This window comes from Amblyraja radiata, chromosome 2, assembly GCF_010909765.2.
Source record: "Amblyraja radiata isolate CabotCenter1 chromosome 2, sAmbRad1.1.pri, whole genome shotgun sequence".
Lineage (NCBI taxonomy): Eukaryota > Metazoa > Chordata > Chondrichthyes > Rajiformes > Rajidae > Amblyraja > Amblyraja radiata.
The window spans coordinates 50051788-50072325 of NC_045957.1; the positions used below are offsets into that span (position 1 = coordinate 50051788).

The window sequence follows — 20538 nt, forward strand, 5'->3', positions numbered from 1 at the left end:
CGTAGGTGGCAGCGTTCTCTCGGAAATCGCGCCACAGTGGGCCAAAAGCGGTCAAGATCAGACTTTTAGTAATATAGATAGGGTAGTTATCCCTATTTTCTATAACTAATACTCAGTCAATATGACCAAAAAACAATTATTTGGCAATTACCACATTGTTGTTCATGGAAGCTTGTTGTGTACATATTAACTGTCATCATTCCTGCATTGTGCCAACATTTGGATTGCACAAAATACTTTATTTACTTCTATGAGTTTTAATCTGACTATTTAAATTTTGACCTGATCAAACCAGCATTAATCAAGCCAGCATTTATGTTTTAGCAACACCATTGTACATTTGATACATTTTTAAAGATTCATGCAAGAACGATTGTATTTTAATATATATTTTGAGATCAAAAGATATATTACTTTTTATTTGGGTGTCAGTTGAAGATATGGGACATTAATTTAATGTACTTCAACAAGTTATGCCCATTTAACAGGTGTAATTGGGCATAATAATGAGAAATGAAACAGTTCGCAACCTGGTACGACAATCTCATACCTGGTGCCAAGACACCAATCTCTCTGTCAATGTTCACAAGACAATCGAGATTGTGATTGACTTCTGGAAGCGTAGCAGTACACACACCCAGATATACATTGATGGTGGCAAAGTAGAGATGGTTGAAATCTTCAAGTTCTCAGGAATAAATATCACCTACAAATAGTCCTGGACCACCCACATCAAAGCAATGTCCAAGAAAGTACACCAATGCCTCTACTTCCTTCGAAGGCATACTATTTCAACAACCCTCACCAACTTATACATATGTGTTGTAGGAAGCATTTACCAGATGCCTCGCAGAATGTTTTGGGAACAGCTCCATCCTAAACCATAAGCAATTGCCGAGAGTTGTGGGTGCAGCCCAGTCCATCACGCAAACCAACCTCCATTCCATTGTCTCCATCTGCATTTCACACCGCCTCGACAAGGCCACCAGCATAATCAAGGACCAGTCTCAGCCTGGTCACTCCCTCTTATACCCTCTCCAATCAGCCAAAAGGTACAGAAGTTTGAAAATGCATTGCTTTGGATTCTGGGACAGTTTCTTCCCAGCTGCTACCAGACAACTGAACTGTCATCTCACCAACTAGAGTACAGTCCTGACCTCCCATCTATCTCATTGCAGACCGTTGAACTAGCTTTAGTCAGACTTTATCAGGCTTTATCTTGCATTAAATGTTTTACCTTTTATCATTTATCTGTACACAGCGGACCACTTCGTATAGTTTTTCTCACTGTACCTCGATACATGTGATAATAATAGACTAAATTAAACTAATGTTAATGGGCAAAACCAATATTTCTCTGCTAAATTTAGCAAATTAATCACAGTGGTCACCTTTTATGAATCTATTACCCCAATTTTTGGAGAGATTTCCTGAAAATTTTGGAAAATTATTGAAGCTTGGATTTTCCCGAGCTTCAACTATTTTGAACATGATCTGAAGGCTTATAAGCAGACTGTAAGTTAGTTGTTTATAACAAGTATAATTGTCATTACAATCTATAACTCTCCTTCAGTTGTGTGCCTCAGTCGAAATCAGATCTAAATATTATTTAAGTTGGTCGTTTTAGTTATGATGAAATCTAAGGACACATTTAGAATGGGCATGCAGTATTTGGACTGCAAATTAATTCTCTTTGATTTTTTAAGTCTCTAAATTTAAATTTTTTTTTTAACAATTAATAAATTAATAGTTTAATTTAAATATAAATGATTTTGGAAAATCATTAATGCATTTCCATTTGGCTTTGTTTCAATGTAGATAATTGAACAATTTTGCTGATTAACCACCATTCCCTTCATTATCCATCAAGTTTAAGAAGTCAATGTATTTGGAAAGGAGAAGGGAATCATTTCTGAAGTAATTCGCAAAATCATAGATTAACACATCACAGTAGAAGGCCATTCAACCCACTACGCCTGTCCCAGATCTCTGTAAGAGCTGCTCACTTAGTTACACACATTGCCTTTTCTCCTGCTGGTGTTCTCCTGTTAACATATGATGAGTGTTTGTTAGCACTGGGCCTGTCCTCACTGGAGTTTAGAAGAATGAGGTGGGGGTGGGGACATTGAAAATTACGGAATAACGAAAGGTTTGGATAGAGTGTATGTGGAAAGGTTGTTTCCATCAGTGGGAGAATCTCTGGAATTCTCTGCCACAGAAGGTAGTTGTGGCCAGTTCATCGGCTATATTTAAGAGGGAGTTAGATGTGGCCCTTGTGGCTAAAGGGATCAGGGGGTATGGAGAGAAGGCAGGTACAGGATACTGAGTTGGATGATCAGCCATGATCATATTGAATGGCGGTGCAGGCTCGAAGGGCTGAATGGCCTACTCCTGCACCTATTTTATATGTTTCTATGTTTCTATAGCCTCAGAATTAAAGGACATTCTTTCAGGAAGGAGATGAGGAGGAATTTCTTTAGTCAGAGGGTGGGGAATCTGTGGAATTCTTTGCCACAGAAGGCTGTGGAGGTCAGGTCAGTGGATATATTTAAGGCAGAGATAGATAGATTCTTGATTAGTATGGGTGTCGGAGGCTATGGGGAGAAGGCAGGAGAATGGGGTTAAGAGGGAGAGATAGATCAGCCATGATTGAATGGTGGAGTAGACTTGATGGGCTGAATGGTCTAATCCTGCTCCTATCACTTATGATCTCATGACCTTATGACATGAATACCTTTCCCTTCTAATTATTTATCTAATTTATTATTTTGAAGATAGTTATTGAATCTGCTTCTAGTACCATCTCAGGCAGCAAATTCTATCTGTATAAATATGTTTATTTACCTCGGGCAGCTGTTGATTCTTTTGGCTTATCCTACAAATTCTACTTACTAATTCTCGGATCATGGAGTGGAGACTGCCAATGCCTGAATCTGAAGCAATAAACAAACTGCTGGAGGATCTCAACAGGTCAATCTGTGGAGACAATGGGACCGCTGCCAATTTGGGTCAGACCCTGCACTAGCCTATGTCTCTACCATCCAGTCTGTCTCTGGCTGTCTCCTCAACCTCATACCTCGTTATCTTGTGCTGTTTTATTTTCCTTACCTGAATCTCGCTCACCAGCATTTGTGTCTTAACTCTGCCCATTATCCCCACTTCACCTGGCATCTTCAACCATCTACTGTCCCACACCTCCCTTTTGCCTCTACAATCCACACTCTCAGTCCTAATGCACGGTCACATTCCAAAATATTGATTATCCCTTTGTCTCCTTAACCTGTTGCTGCTTAACCTGCTGAGTTCCTTTAGCAGTTGATTTTTTCCTAATAATTCTGTTTAGTTTAGTTTAGATATACAATGTGGAAACAGGTCCATTGGCCCGCCGAATCCATGCCTTCCATTGATCACCCGTTCACACTAGGATTGACAGTGAGCAGAATGACCTAGGGTTTAGTAATTATTAATTTTGATTACATAGTCTTAGAATCAATCTTTATCAATGGTGAAAGCTTTGGATGCAGTGAGTTTGGGTTCATAACATTCAGGGCGCACAAATTAAACCCCTAATAAAAAAAATTAGGCTATGGAGCAAACAGTTTTTTTTTTTGCAATCGTCATTCTCTGGAAATGATTACTGAGAAATGCTCTAATCTGATAAGGTCATTTAGAAAAAGAGAACAGTACTTTTCTGAGAAAAGACAGTACTTTTAGTTTCATAAAGCAAGATGTTATTTATTTCTAATAATTACGGTCTTTTACCATCTCCCAGAACTCAGTTTAATTAACGTTGATGCTTAAAGAGTAAATCCCTCAGTTGGCCATGGGTATTTAAGGATTTGTTTTCGGGGAGTTTAGATTAGAAAGTTTATATGAAGATGGAGTCTGATCAGCTATAATATTTTCCACCTTTCCTTTTGTATGATTCTACTGATATTGTATATCAGGTTAGTCTGAGGATCAAGCAGTTAAGATTATATCTGTGATGTGCTTGGAATATTTATTAGGCTGCTGAGTGGACCTTTAGCCTTTGAAACTCTGAGCACAAATTATGCTGCAAACTTTTCTGAACTGATCTCTGGAAAAACTTTATCACAATATCGCTTTCACTTCACATTTCAAGAATAAAGAGGCATTGATGTTTAATATTTTGAATGAATTTCCAGAAAATAATAAACAATTGATGTGATGGGCCATTCATCTTACATGCTGCTTCTATGAAGTATAAAAGGAATTAATAGTACCATAAACTTTTGCTTGTTGAATAATTCATTTTTTCCCTTGCTCTTTAAAGCCACAAAATTATAGTTAGTGGTTTATTGAATGATTTTTATTTTTGTGTGTGCTTTACTTTCACACAGGCACTGCTTTCGGAAGTAGAACTGCAGGTGGACAACCACATCAATGGGGTCTATGTGAGGATTGCTGCAATATGTCCTGATGGGAGCACAAATCCTGGCCAAAATAAGTGCAGAAATGTTAAAGCCGATGAAACAGTAAGCTTTCTATTTGAAGAGACACTCTGCATGATTTTGCATACTGTTAATTTAGATCAAATTGAGATTAGTTGTATAATACATGCCATGTTTTTCACAGAAAGACCTCACTTATTACTGTTGACTGACTTAATATTCGCATGACAGTAAAATTTGATACCATGACAGGCATTCTGAAAGGCAAACCAGAACTGTTCTAAAATTGCAATAGGTGAATTTGCATTACGCTGCAAATTATACAATGCGCATTTAGGCTGCAAGTTTTGTGAAAACATTTACACTAAATGCATCCTGACAGCTTATGACGTAAACCTGCATAAGGGTGATTGATATTCATGTTTTGATGTTCGTGCTTTCTTTATAGAGTAACTGCTTTGACTCACCACCCTTCTCACACAGCTGAATATGCATGCATGTGTCAACAGGAATAAATATTTCACTGGTGCTATTTATAGCAGTTGGCCTGTTGCTTGGGGCTTTCTGGAGTTCTTTAAAGGACTGGATTGTACCGGGAGAGGTGTGGCAAGTGCTAAAGATCTTTGCCTCGACGTCAAGATGCCTACTACCAAGGATCAGTGATTAGCAGGTGTTCCCTAGTGGCTACAGTATAATTGGCAGAATGAGCAGAGAGCCGGCTGGTACAAGAGAAGTGGAGAGTGGAGGGGAGAAGGGATCTCTCCAACCAGTTGTAGTTTTACAACTCTTGCCTTTGCCACTGCCGAAGATGCAAACCTCTCCTTACACCTCTTTCTTTTCCACCAACCACCACCAAACACTCCTTCCTCGTGAGGATGTGGTTTGCATGCACTCCTTCTAATCTAAAGCACTACATTTAGTGTTCATGATATAGTTTCCACTACATCGAGGAGTACAAGTAGAGATTGGGTGATCGTTTTGTCGAGCACTTGTGTTCTGTCCACAGAAATAAGATTCCATTTGCCAACCCAGTCCCACTCTGACAAAGTCTGTGGCATTTGGTTTGCAGAACTCGGTGGTGAATTCTCCATCTCACTCTTTCTGTATCAGAACTGGCTATCTCTGCCTTTCATCGTTTTTGCTCAGTGTTTTTTATTCAGGGTTGCAGGGCGTGTTCGACAGGCTGACTATTTACATCACATACATAGACAAAGAAGCTTAATGTGCTACTCCAATTCCTCCATTAACCCATTTGTTCTCACCTTGTCAGAGATACTACCTTTATCCCACCTATCTTTCCCATACTTTCTCTGTTACTGCAAACTAACTTGTTTTTCTCTCCTTCCCTGTTCTGTCAAAAGATAATGGATAGAAATGGGTTTTTTTGTACAGATATTGCCTGCCCCATTGAGTGTTTCCAGCATTCGCTGTTTATGTTATCTTTGAGTTTGGTCTTCAGAGTATAGCATATGCTGCAAGGAGAGGCCAAAAAGAAGATTGTTAGAGAAGAGACCACGTAAATAAGCATGCAGTCCCATATCTGCTCGTGCAAAGGATCTAACATCTGCATTAGGTTCATGTAGAGGATGCCTCTTCTTTGTCCTTACCTAATATTGCTGGCAGCACTTTTGATTGAAAGATACAGCATGGAAATGGGCTCTTTGACCCACCCAGTGCATGCCGACCATTGATCACCCGTTCACATTAGTTCTGTGTTATCCCACTTTCGCATCCACTCCCCACGCACACTAGGGGCATTACAGAGGCCAACTAACCTACAAGCCCGCACATCTTTCAGATGTGGGGGGAAACCAGGGCACCCAGAGAAAACCCATGTGGTCAAAGGGAGAACGTGCAAACTCCACACAGACAGCACCTGAGTCATAATTAAACATAGGTCTTTGGCATTGTGAGGCAGTAGCTCTACCAGCTGTGCGTCTGGCTGGAAACCTGTGCAGATTCTGGTTGCTATGATGAGCCCATTTTGAAATCAAAATCGGATGACACTTGAACCAATTTCTTGTACTCTGTTTTGTAAGAGAAATTCAACCTTCCCATTGACAAAATCCCAAATATCCTTTGATGCTCCAGGAGTAGGAATAGAGCAAGGTGGAGAATAAATGCGTGGATGAGGGACTGGTGCAGTGGGTATGGATTCAAGTTTCTGGATCATTGGGACCTCTTTTGGGGAAGGTGCGACCTGTACAGAAAGGACGGGTTGCACTTGAACTCAAGGGGGACCAATATCCTGGCGGCGAGATTTGCAAAGGCTACTGGGGAGACTTTAAACTAGTATGGTTGGGGGGAGGGACTCGAATTGGGAAAGCTAGCAGTCAGTGTGTGAGGCAGGAGGCAGAGAATGGTAGCACTTTGACCCAAAATGTAGGGGAGAGAGAAGAAAAAGACAATAAACAGAGAATAAGAGAGGGTGGGTTTCTTAAATGTGTATATTTTAATGCTAGGAGCATTGTAAGAAAGGTGGATGAACTTAGAGCCTGGATTGACACCTGGAAGTATGATGTTGTGGCGATCAGTTAAACATGGTTGCAGGAGGGCTGTGATTGGAAACTAAATATTCCAGGATTTCGTTGCTTCAGGTGTGATAGAACTGGAGGGGCAAGAGGTGGAGGTGTTGCATTGCTTATCAGGGAAGATATTACAGCAGTGCTTTGGCAGGATAGATTAGAGGGCTCGTCTAGGGAGGCTATTTGGGTGGAACTGAGAAATGGGAAAGGGGTAGCAACACTTATAGGGGTGTATTATAGACCGCTAAATGGGGAGCGAGAATTGGAAGAGCAAATATGTAAGGAGATTGCAGATATTAGTAGAAGCACAAGGTAGTAATTGTGGGAGATTTCAATTTTCCACACATAGACTGGGAAACACATTCTGTAAATGGCCTGGATGGGTTGGAGTTTGTAAAATGTGTGCAGGATAGTTTTTTGCAGCAATACATAGAAGTACCTACTAGAGAAGGGATGGTGCTGGACCTCCTGTTAGGAAATGAGACGGGTCAGGTGGCAGAGGTATGCGTTGGGGAACAGTTCGGGACCAGTGATCACAATACCATTAGTTTCAATATAATTATGGAGAGGGTCAGAACTGAACCTAGGGTTGAGATTTTTGATTGGAGAAAGGCTAACTTTGAGGAGATGCGAAACGATTTAAAAGGAGTAAATTGGGACAGTTTGTTTGATGGGAAAGATGTGGAAGAGAAATGTAGGACATTTAAAGGTTAAATTTTAAGAGTACAGAATCTTTATGTCCCTGTTCGGTTGAAAGGAAATAGTAAAAATTGGAAAGAGCCATGGTTTTCAAGGGAAATTGGACACTTGGTTCGGAAACAAAGAGAGATCTACAATAATTATAGGCAGCATGGAGTAAATGAGGTGCTTGAGGAGTATAAAGAATGTAAAAAGAATCTTAAGAAAGAAATTAGAAAAGCTAAAAGAAGATATGAGGTTGCTTTGGCAAGTAAGGTGAAAGTAAATCCAAAGGGTTTCTACAGCTATATTAATAGCAAAAGGATAACGAGGGATAAAATTGGTCCATTAGAGAGTCAGAGTGGACAGCTATCTGCAGAGCCAAAAGAGATGGGGGAGATATTGAACAATTTATTTTCTTCGGTATTCACCAAGGAGAAGGATATTGAATTATGTGAGGTAAGGGAAACAAGTAGAGTAGCTATGGGAACTATGAGATTCAAAGAAGAGGAAGTACTGACACTTTTGAGAAATATAAAAGTGGATAAGTCTCCAGGTCCGGACAGGATATTCCCTAGGACATTGAGGGAAGTTAGTGTAGAAATAGCAGGGGCTATGACAGAAATATTTCAAATGTCATTAGAAACGGGAATAGTGCCAGAGGATTGGCGTACTGCGCATGTTGTTCCATTGTTTAAAAAGGGGTCTAAGATTAAACCTAGCAATTATAGACCTGTTAGTTTGACGTCAGTGGTGGGCAAATTAATGGAAAGGATACTTAGAGATAATATATATAAGCATCTGGATAAACAGGGTCTGATTAGGAACAGTCAACATGGATTTGTGCCTGGAAGGTCATGTTTGACTAATCTTCTTGAATTTTTTGAAGAGGTTACTCGGGAAATTGATGAGGGTAAAGCAGTGGATGTTGTATATATGGACTTCAGTAAGGCCTTTGACAAGGTTCCTCACGGAAGGTTGGTTAAGAAGGTTCAATTGTTGGGTATTAATGGTGGAGTAGCAAGATGGATTCAACAGTGGCTGAATGGGAGATGCCAGAGAGTAATGGTGGATGGTTGTTTGTCAGGTTGGAGGCCAGTGACTAGTGGGGTGCCACAGGGATCTGTGTTGGGTCCACTGTTGTTTGTCATGTACATCAATGATCTGGATGATGGTGTGGTAAATTGGATTAGTAAGTATGCAGATGATACTAAGATAGGTGGGGTTGTGGATAATGAAGTAGATTTTCAAAGTCTACAGAGAGATTTATGCCAGTTGGAAGAGTGGGCTGAAAGATGGCAGATGGAGTTTAATGCTGATAAGTGTGAGGTGCTACATCTTGGCAGGACAAATCAAAATAGGACGTACATGGTAAATGGTAGGGAATTGAAGAATGCAGGTGAACAGAGGGATCTGGGAATAACTGTGCACAGTTCCCTAAAAGTGGAATCTCATGTAGATAGGGTGGTAAAGAAAGCTTTTGGTGTGCTGGCCTTTATAAATCAGAACATTGAGTATAGAAGTTGGGATGTAATGTTAAATTGTACAAGGCATTGGTGAGGCCAATTCTGGAGTATGGTGTACAATTTTGGTCGCCTAATTATAGGAAGTATGTCAACAAAATAGAGAAAGTACAGAGGAGATTTACTAGAATGTTGCCTGGGTTTCAGCAACTAAGTTACAGAGAAAGGTTGAATAAGTTAGGTCTTTATTCTATGGAGCGCAGAAGGTTAAGGGGGGACTTGATAGAGGTCTTTAAAATGATGAGAGGGATAGACATAGTTGACGTGGATAAGCTTTTCCCACTGAGAGTAGGGAAGATTCAAACAAAGGGACATGACTTGAGAATTAAGGGACAGAAGTTTAGGGGTAACATGAGGGGGAACTTCTTTACTCAGAGAGTGGTGGCTGTGTGGAATGAGCTTCCAGTGAAGGTGGTGGAGGCAGGTTCGTTTTTATCATTTAAAAATAAATTGGATAGTTATATGGACGGGAAAGGAATGGAGGGTTATGGTCTGAGCGCAGGTGTATGGGACTAGGGGAGAATACGTGTTCGGCACGGACTAGAAGGGTCGAGATGGCCTGTTTCCGTGCTGTAATTGTTATATGGTTATATGGTTATATGACATTAAGAAAAGAGCAGAAAGTTTAACCACTGTTTTTCTGAATGAAGGTTAAGCTGATTTGTTCATCCACTATTTGGAATGATCTGAAGTTGTGAAAGATTCTTTATGAATGGCAGATTATTTTTCTCCTCATGTGATGGTATAAATCAATCTGTAACTGTCAGTCTGTTGCACACAAGCACTCTTCATATTTGAGATATTGGGTGAAATGCCATCAGATTGAAATTGAATTATTTTAGACTACATTCATCGTTTTATTAAACAGAACAGCCAAAGCCAGTTTCAGTTTCTTATAAAAACAAGGAGATAAGGTGAATGGTATAGATGTATTAAAGAAAAAGATGGGTATAGCTGAGGTAGAAAGCAGTGATGGATTGTGCTGGTAGGATTGGATACAAGGGGTGAAAGGAAGCTCCAAGGGAGCATAAACATCACTGGTCAGTTGCTCTGAATGTTTTGGCGCTCTACATTCTTTGTATTGTCTTTATAATTCATTCTAATTTCTCACCCCAAAAAGTGGGGAAGTCAGTAGGAAATAAACTCTACACAAAGCCTTGGTCCTTGCAGTAAATGCTACTTAATAATAATTTTTTTCAGCTATAAACTTCTAATGATTAAAACACAAAATGCTGGAGCAACTCAGCGGGTCATTCAGCATCCGTAGAGGGGATGGACAGGTATATTATGGTTCGAGACCCTTCTTCAGACATTCCATTCAGGATTCATTGGTTGCCTGTGTGGACTGCGGGCCACTCACAGCATTGGCTAAACCATCATGTGGGATTGCATGGACACATTAAAGAGCATTGTGATTACCTCCCCTATGTTTTCCTTAATTCTATGGCAGCCTGTTCTGTCACTGTGATGCCATGAGCATGGGAAGAGATCTTTATGCATTGACATGCCTCCCAGTGGTCAGTTCAGCAATACCAAGGCTGCAGAGAGCTTCACATTGTCGGTACCTATGGAAACTGTATAGGTACAAGCATCCGTGTGCAAGATCGCTTTCCATTACTTTTAACAGTTCTTTTGTGAGTTTCATGATTTTTTTCCTAAGATTATAAGAGGACATTTAGCATTATTAGCATATGGTGCTCTAAAAGAGGGTGAAATGCCATTGTTGGCTAAGTAGGCTTCAAATAAAAGGAAACAGTTTTTAATTATTAACATGTTTTAATTACTTTTGATAAAATGTATTTATCAATTATCCTGCTCCTCACAATGCTAATTTTCATTTTTCTTCCGATTTAGGTTTCCTTTAATGTGACCATTGGAGTGACCGAGTGTTATGAAGGCGACAAGTCGATCATTTTAAAACCTGTTGGATACAATGAAACAACTATTATTTCTCTCAGCAGCACGTGTGCTTGTCAGTGCAAAGGACCTAAAGCTCATGTTGCTGGAAGATGCTTTAATAAAGAGATTGACCTAGATTGTAGACTTTGCCAGTGTGAAGACAGTGTTACCAATTCTACTTGCAGGACATTGTCCAAAGAACAATGTCTCATTGAAGGTTGCCAACAGTGCAAAGACCAGCCTGTTTGCAGTAATCGAGGGATCTGCAACTGTGGGAATTGTTTATGCTACCAAACGAAACTAGGTAGAGTGTATGGAAAATATTGTGAACTGGATGACTTTTCTTGTCCTTATCACCAAGGGCAACTGTGTGCTGGTAAGATGATGAATTCATGACATTCATTAACTCCTGTAGAGCTAGTTCATCACTAAATGTTACACTATTTCCTTGAATATTATTAGTAAATTCAACAATAATGTAAGACTTTAATACTGACTTTTGTGTGAATTTTAATCCTTTTGGCATTCTTAATATCCTGGCATACATTTAAAATTCAACCTTAAGCCTTTTCTTTCAATTGATGGTCTCTTGAGCATGAAGATCACACGAATCAACCATGCATTGAGGTTCCAAATATACTGATAATCAAAACCTTATTGTGACGACTTTATTATCAACGTTCAGAAAAACTTGGGTGAGAGCAAAAATGACTGTGGACTTCTGCAGCCCAGGATGGGGGACAGGTGCAGATTTCAGAAGGCCGTACCTGTCAGACAGCAGATGCAGGGAGAGGATAAGCTTGATCAATACTTCAGAGTGACGATGACATTTTTGCTTTTGAGTTGATTGGTAACAGACATTTGCAGCAGAATCTCTAATTAGAATTTCTAATTTGAGGAAGGACATCCTTGTGATTGAGGCAGTGCAGCGTAGGTTCACAAGATTGATCCCTGGGATGGCGGGATTGTCATATGAGGAAAGATTGAAAAGACTAGGCTTGTATTCACTGGAGTTTGGGAGGATGAGGGGGTAAAATTTTCCCAATGTTGGGTGAGTCCAGAACCAGGGGTCACAGTCTTAGAATAAAGGAGAGGCCATTTAAGACTGAGGTGAGAAAAAACTTTTTCACCCAGAGAGGTGTGAATTTGTGGATTTCCCTGCTACAGAGGGCAGTGGAGGCCAAATCACTGGATGGATTTAAGAGAGTAATGCCCCTGTCCCACTTAGGAAACCTGAACGGAAACCTCTGGAGACTTTGCGCCCCACCCAAGGTTTCCGTGCGGTTCCCGGAGGTTGCAGGTGGTTGCTGGAGGTTGCAGGTAGTGGAAGCAGGTAGGGAGACTGATAAAAACCTCCAGGAACTGCACGGAAACCTTGGGTGGGGCACAAAGTCTCCAGAGGTTTCCGTTCAGATTTCCTAAGTGGGACAGGGGCATTAGATAGAGCTCTAGGGGCTAGTGGAATCAAGGGATATGGGGAGAAGGCAGGCACGGGTTATTGATTGGGGACGATCAGCCATGATCACAATTAATGGCGGTGCTGGCTCAAAGGGCCGAATGGCCTCCTCCTGCACCTATTTTCTATGTTTCTAATCTCCTGCTCATTGGATTTAGCGGTCACTTTTTTACCACTCATGTCAATGTATCCTCAACGTCTATGCTTTAGAATCACTCCACGATTACCATATAAGATACTTGCAGCATCTCAATCACTGGTCCACTTGCATAAGATACATGTCCATGTAACAATGGTCAGAATGAACAGGAACCTGCATTTGGACTGGATGGCTGCATGTGTATGATGATCAAGGCATCCTATAAATCACCCAAGAGTATTTTCTGCCATTTAAATATTTATTTCATCAATATACATTTAGTGAGTAACCACAAAAGGATGTGTCCGAAGGTTTTTCCAAAATTTCCAGATAATGTCCATATGCTCTGGTAGCTGTCCATTCCAAAAATCTTTGAACCTTGATGAAGACTTAAGCCCCTGTCCCACTTAGGAGACCTAAACAGCAACCTCTGGTGACCTTGCCCGCCACCCAAAAAAAATCAAGGTCGAGGTGAGCTGCAACCTCCAACCCCCTCCCACGCATATGTTTAAAACCTTCCTCGACTATGAAGAAAACCAGCTTCGACTAGACCTGTGACTAAAAAATTATCGATTTTTAAAATGGCAACCTATTTTTAGTCGAGGCCGGTTTTAATCATAATGAAAAAATAGCAACAACCTAGATGAAGCCTCGACCACGCGGAAACCACTTTCAACCATTAGGGAGAGTGACCAAAACCTCCGGTGACCTCATGGAAACCTTGGGTGGCGGGCAAGATCACCAGAGGTTGCTGTTTAGGTCTCCTAAGTGGGACGGGGGCTTTATGAGTTAATTGTTTAGAATCAAGCAATATCTCCTTAAAATATGTCTAATAATAGCCATCCATAAATCTCATGGGAAGTCCAATGAGAAGCACCTGTATCATTGATCGTGCCAAATGCATGCTGAAGGTGCCTAAACAAATTTGGAAGTACCCGTCTAACAGTTAACATCTGGAAGAGTGAGTTCTGTACAGTGTTGTGTGACAGCAAGGATTAAACATGCAGAAGGAACAGGCCACTGACCCTTCAGATAATTATGATCGGGAGAAGAAAAAGTGTGAAGGCAGCCAATGCGACAGCATGCTAGAATGTGTGGGAAACCTGCATTTGTTTTTGAAAATCATTCAGGTTCCATCAGCTCACCTATGTGGCATATAGATAAATGATACAATTTTCCCTCCTCTTCACCAAAATAAAACAGCCAGCCATCCCTTTGCAGATCCCCTCCTACTGAAATAATGATTTACACACACCCTCATACCACCCAACTTCGCTCAGCAGTAATTTATCCTTTCCTATTCTTCTTCGTGCATTTGAGGCAGCAGAAGCCTGTGGCAGGGTAATGCCATCCGGTTCGACATCCATAGGTGCCCGCCCTAAAAAGGGCGCATGCTCCGGGCTGGCGCCAAGTTGCGGCACTGCTGCTGTCTCTGTTTGTTGTAGTTCGCCTGACTGAGGTCAGTTGACAGGGCTCACCATGGGGCGGTCGACAACATGAGCCCCCCTTTACTATTAATTCGCAGTGAACCAAAGTGTGCAAGGCAATCAAAGTTTTAGAAATAAGTAATTTGCATATTAATCAATCTGAACTCAAATGCTGTCTGTGTGATATTACACAGTACTTTTCTAACCATGCGGGTTTCCTACAAGTGCTCTGGTTTCCCCCACACATCCCAAAGACATGCAGGTTTGTAAGTTGATTCACCTCTGTAAAATCCCCCCTTGTTTTACAGGGAGTGGATGAGAAAGTGGGATAATGTAAAACTAGTGTGAACTAGTGTGATCAATGATCAGTGTGGACATGGAGAGCTGAAGGGCCTGTTTCCATGCTGTATCTTTAAACATTTAACATCATGCATTCTGTTCTTTATTTTTATTTTCCTTTTAAATTCTACTCAGCATATATTTAATGAAAATTGATGTATCTGTTGATGTAACTGTGATGGTAAGTCTGTGCTCCTCATAAGGTTTCCTACACTTCAAATACAAAAAGACTATTATGACTTGAAATAATAGTGAATTCCTGACTTTATTTAATTGTTTGCTTAAAAAAGAAGAGAAGATGGCAGTGAGATTTTAGTAAGCATTATTACACATCAAAATGTTGTAATAACACAGCTGTGCAAGAATGATCAGTGGGGTAAGATAGCACATTTGTTCCAAACATTGCCATAGTATTGAAATAGGCTTATCAAAAGAGACAAAGGAAAATACAACTTTATCAGTGGCTCATGCTTCTAAAAAAAGAGTTGAAAAGATTAAGTGAGAAATATTGCATGATTTTTCTTTAAAGAATTCATTGAATGTGGATGAATGTGGTAATATCTTCATTTATTGCTTATCATCAAGGTTTGATAAAACTCAGTGGCTTGGTCGGTAGATCTGGGAACTTTGCCATTAGGTTGACCCTGTGACCGTTCAGGCTGCAGACTCGCAGCTACAGTGATAGCAACAACTTCCATTTATGGAGCACCTTTAATAGGTCAGGAGCAAAATTAGGCCCTGGTGGAAATCTGAAATTCCTCAGATGAAATCTCCTGCTTTGCTTTTATGTGGACTTGACAATCCAATAAGGCAAATGCTCGCAAAGTTCAGCTTATCTCTGGACTATTAAAATATAAATGTTAATTGTTGTCTGCTTGTATTAATCTATGTTATTCATTTCTTTAAATGGTTCAGAATTTGCAATATTTTTCATTTGATTTATCATTATTAATTGCAATGGTTGTACAAATTATGAGCAACATCTTAATGTATTTTTCAAATATTGAAAGTGTACATATATGTTTTACACACCAGGAGCTGCGGTTTCCTATCCAAAATTGCTCATTTCAGTATTCCCTCGTGATAAATCTGACTGTAGAAATGGGGAAGTATTCATTTTTTGGTTGCCAGTGATTATCATATAAATATTCACCAACAACTAATTGTACAGTCAAAATGTTAATTCCCACCGAGTTTAATTGGTCAGAAGTGGTTTGTTTCTCAACTCCTCATTCACATAGTGAGCTGGCAAGCCTTTGCTCAGTCAGCTCAAGAACAAGCAAGTCCCAAGCTTGCCAATTATGCTTCGCTCCCTGTTCTGCATCCACATTGATCTCTGTGTGCCCAGTGGTAGCATTTCACCATTATATTGTGGAATGTGTGTCAGATTTGACCTGTTCTGAAATTGCAGCTGTTGATTAGAATGGAAATGATTGGTTAGCACAAGGACAGCCGAGTGGCACAACTAGTAGAGTGCTGCCTTGTAGCTTCAGTCCCCAGGCTTCAACCCTTATCTGATGCTGTCTGCGTGCAGTGCGACATGCTCTCCTGTGATCGTGTGGGTTTCCCACGTGGTGTACCAGTTTCCACCCATGTCCCAAAAATGTGTGGGTTGGTAGGTTCATTGACCACAAGTGTAGATAAATAGCAGAATCTGTGGGAAGTTAAGGGCAATGTGGAGAACATTGAATGACTCTAAATGGGTGTTTGATGATTGGTGTGGATTCAGTGGGCTGAAGGACATGTTTCTATTCTCAAGACTATGACGCTCAAGAGCTCTACGTAAAGTTTTTTTTTCTGAAGTAATTCAGTTCAACAAATATTAGTACTTGCCCATGCTCTTAAATATTTAAAATTTCTAGTTTTTGATTCTGACAATTGGTGGTATTCAGGGACATTTAAGTTTTTGAATGGTTTGACCGCTGGCTATGCCCAGGAGGTATGGTTTGGCCAGTGTTTTCAGCAGGTTTATCGGCATGGCTTAGCTTTGTACCTGCCCCCCACCATGCCATGTGACAACATCACATAATGCAAGGTCCTGGTATTGCGCCATCCTTCAGCCTTGAGAATCGTGCCAGCACGAGAACAGAAGTTGAGAGCAGCAGAGGCACGAGAAGTAGGTTTGTAGTTGTCACACAGCTCAGCAAAACTCTAGGCCAATTAACACCAATTCCTCCTCCATTGCCAGTGTGAGGCCACACGCAAATCAGATGAACAGCACCTCATATTTTGCTTAGGTAGCATACAATCCAACGGTATGATCTTTGACCTCTAATTTTAAGTAACTTATCTGAACACCTCTCCCCTGCAGCATTTTGTGTCTACCTCCAAATAACACCTGTTATCCATCTAGAAACAGAGAAAAACAGGTGCAGGAGTAGGCCCTTTGGCCCTTCGAGCCAGCACCGCCATTCAATATGATCATGGCTGATCATCTAAAATCAGTACCCTCTTCCTGCTTTTTCCCCATATCCCTTGAATCCTAAGAGCTAAATCTAACTCTTGAAAACATCCAGTGAATTGGCCTCCACAGCCTTCTGTGGCAGGGAATTCCTCAGATTCACAACATTCATGAAGTTTTTCCTCATCTCAGTCCTAGACGGCCTACCCCATATTCTTAAACTGCGACCCCTGTTTCTGGGCTCCACCAACATTAGGAACATTTTTTTCAGCATCTAGCCTGTCCAATCCTTTAAGAATGTTATATGCTTCTATAATATGCCCTCTCATCCTTCTGAATACAAGCCCAGTCGACCCATTCTTTCATCAACGGTAGGTCACACCATCCCGGGAATTAACCTGGTTAACCTACACTGCACTCCCTTAATAGCAGTAATGTCCTTCCTCAAATTAGGAGACCAAAATTGCACACAATACTCCAGGTACGGTCTCACCAGGGCCCTGTACAACTGCAGTAGGACCTCCTTGCTCCTAAACTCAAATCCTCTCGCAATGAAGGCCAACATGCCATTTGCTTTTTTCACTGCCTGCTGTACCTGCATGCTTCCTTTCAGTGACTGATGTACAAACACACCCAGGTCTCGGTGCACTTCCCTTTTTCCTAAACTGACACCATTCAGATAATCTGCCTTCCTGTTCTTGCCACCAAAGTGGATAACCTCACATTTATCCACATTATACTGCGTCTGTCATGGATCTGCCCACTCACTCAACATATCCATCACCCAGCAGCCCCATAGCATCCTCATTGCAGCTCACACTGCCACCCAGTTTTGTGTCATCTGCAAACTTGGAGATGTCACATTTAATTCCCTTGTCTAAATCATTAATATATCTATTGTAAATAATTGGGGTCCCAGCACCGAGCCTTGAAGCACCCCACTAGTCACTGCCTACAGCAAGACTGGGACAAAACTTCAGCTATTTGCGAAAAAGTATCTGGAATATTTGCACCACACAAATAACTAGAAAATAATTATCTCCAACTGGGTGCTTTTAACAAACGTCCCATTTACATTCACCAATACTGCTGCCAATGATCCTTCCATGTTCTTGGAGAAACCATTGCCCAGATGCTTAACTAGGTCAGCTATGAACTGTTTCGCCCAATTATCCAGTATTTGACTATTTGGAAATCCTGATGGATCAGCATCTGGCTCATTCCTTAATGCACTAGATACATAGACCTACCATCAGTAGATCTGCGTATTCTCATCTTTGGACTTCATTGGTAGGAGTGTTTGTGGTGAGGTCTGGATTGCAGGCCACGATCCAGAGTGTTTGTAAGTTTTAGCTATTAATAAGCTGAAATTCATCCAGCTTTATTTATAACATAAAACCTAGATCATATAACAGTACAGCACAGAACAGGCCCTTTGGCCCACGATGTCCGTGCTGAACATGATGCCATTAAACTAATCTATGCACATCCATATCCCTCTATATCCATTGGCGCATCTAAAGGCACCTTAAATGCCACTACCATAGGATTTTTTTTTTGCATTCCCTTAAACTCACTGGGGACTCTGTTTCCTTCTCCTTTTAAACTGAGTGGGTTTACTAGAAAAATTGTAAAATCACCGTGTAACTGTTTGATAGATAATGGAATAAATATGTGCTGTATTAATATCAATTACATGCAATAGTTTGCAACCTCTGCCAGTTGCTGAGGGTGCTGGATTAATGGAGTTTTGTTGAAAGTACTGTGACTAAAGGCCAGATCAGATGTTGGACATTCTGTGACATGACTCACCTCAGAGCCCCTCGACTAGCTACAAGGTATGAATAACATGGTGGAATAATGTCTACATGTCTGAATGAGTTCAACTCCAACAGCGGAAAAAGTATTTGTGTCTGGATGTTTTATCTGGATAGAAGTGAACCTTGGTATACGTGACAATAATAAATCAATGCCAATAGCATCCACTATAGTTACTCGCCAAGGCTGATCTGATAGAACATCCCAAACTTGACATCCAGCAATACTTGAAAGAGGGGGAGGGGAGATGAAGAAGAGGAAAGTGCATGAATACAACCCACCCTCAGGTCCCCTTCCAAGTCACACATCATCCTGACCTGAAAGAACCTTCATCATCTCTTCCTCCCTTCATCAGCACTGCAGGATCCCCTTCAGGGTAGAACTTGCACAGTTGAAAAGAATGATTACATCTGCTCCTTCTCCACCTCCCTGTGGGCAATTAGAGATAGGCAATTAATACTGGCCCACATCCCAAAAATTATTAAATGAAAATGTTTATCTCGCCAATGCTTAAACAACATTGATTCACAGTCCCAGCATTCTTCACAAAACAGCACTATGCAACACGTTAATCACAAGAACTGGGGTTGTGTATGGAAGCATCTCCCCTGCACCTTTATGTAGTTGTGGCAGACAGGAACAAAACAGGGTTTCATTTGTTTGGCAGGAATGACCGTGATGGACAAAGGTAGGCTTTGGTTAGTTTATATTTTTCATTTTTATTAAACTTTAAAGTGTTTTAATTGAGTAGTTTGTTTTAAAGTTTGTTTTGATCTTTTAAAAGTTAATATATGATCCATTCATGATTTTCGACAGGTCAGGTTTGTCAGCCATCTATGCCAGGGCAATTGTGTTGCTGGCTGTGAAAATTTCTTTCAGAAAACCACTTGCTGAGCTTGTTCTACTTTACTGCAGCAAGGTAACTTACACCATCTTAACAGATGTGAAATGAACATTAAGTGAGAGGAGGCAGAGGGGGGCTGTGGTTTGCAGTTCTCCTTCATCTGCAAGTATATTCTTTTTCAGTACAGCATTAAATTACTATTTTTACCATGGTTTTCAACCCTTTCTGCCAACATAAACTGGGTGTGTCGGTAATTAAAAGTGTCCAGGTTGCTTGGCAGCCGTACAATTACCAGCGGCAGACCACCTACTGTGTTAAACTGCAAAGCTGGAAATCAAAATTGCAGAAGTTGGAAATCTGAAATAAAAGCAGAAAATACTGGAAACACTCAGCAGGTCAGATGTTAAATGTGAAAACAAAAACAGTTATTGTTTCAGGTTAGGAACCCTTCGTCGCACCTAGAACGGTGGCGGGACCCCGACATAAAACATTAATTGACTCTCCCTCCATCGATGCTGATTGATCAGTGGAATGTTCCTAACATTTGCCCTGTTAACTGGCTTTGTTGAGAACTGGGATAGTGCGAGGCCTTGATCACTTGAGTTTTCTAATTTTAGATAATTCATCTGGAAATATAATTTTCAGATCACGTGCTCTTGCTAAACTAACCCTTCAGGTCCCTTGCTGCTATTTATACAGTGTTAGCCTCCTCCAGCATTAGATTCATGTTTCCCAAGTTGTGAGTTTCTACTTTGCTTTATCGGACTGTCCATATTCACTTGACAATATTTCTTTCTATGGTAATTTGGCAGAATATATAATTTAACAGTTGATTCTGCATTTAATTATTCCACGGTGAAGAACTAATGGTTACCAGTTGCCCTGTCAAAACATTTTGGAGATTTTATTGAATAGGCAATTCACATCGCTGGATTCCCTCTACTCATTACATATGGGCCGAATTCTACAAACGGTATACAAGTTCATAAAATAGACCTTGCAGTTTAAATGTGGTTATGTGCGCCACTCTTCTATTGTGTTAAGTGACTACCACCTGGTGGCTAGTAAAGGTAATAT

The 20538-nt window shown here is 40.7% G+C and overlaps 1 protein-coding gene across 2 annotated transcripts in view; it reads left to right on the forward strand.

Annotated features, from left to right (window-relative positions):
* Positions 1 to 20538, forward strand: part of itgb8 (integrin subunit beta 8) — an 85167-nt gene that overhangs the window by 42034 nt on the left and 22595 nt on the right. For both annotated transcript variants that reach the window (XM_033046061.1, XM_033046071.1), the window contains exons 9-10: positions 4362 to 4496; positions 10993 to 11413. In XM_033046061.1, coding sequence (XP_032901952.1) covers positions 4362 to 4496; positions 10993 to 11413 — 556 coding nt within the window. The remainder of the gene's footprint in view (positions 1 to 4361; positions 4497 to 10992; positions 11414 to 20538) is intronic.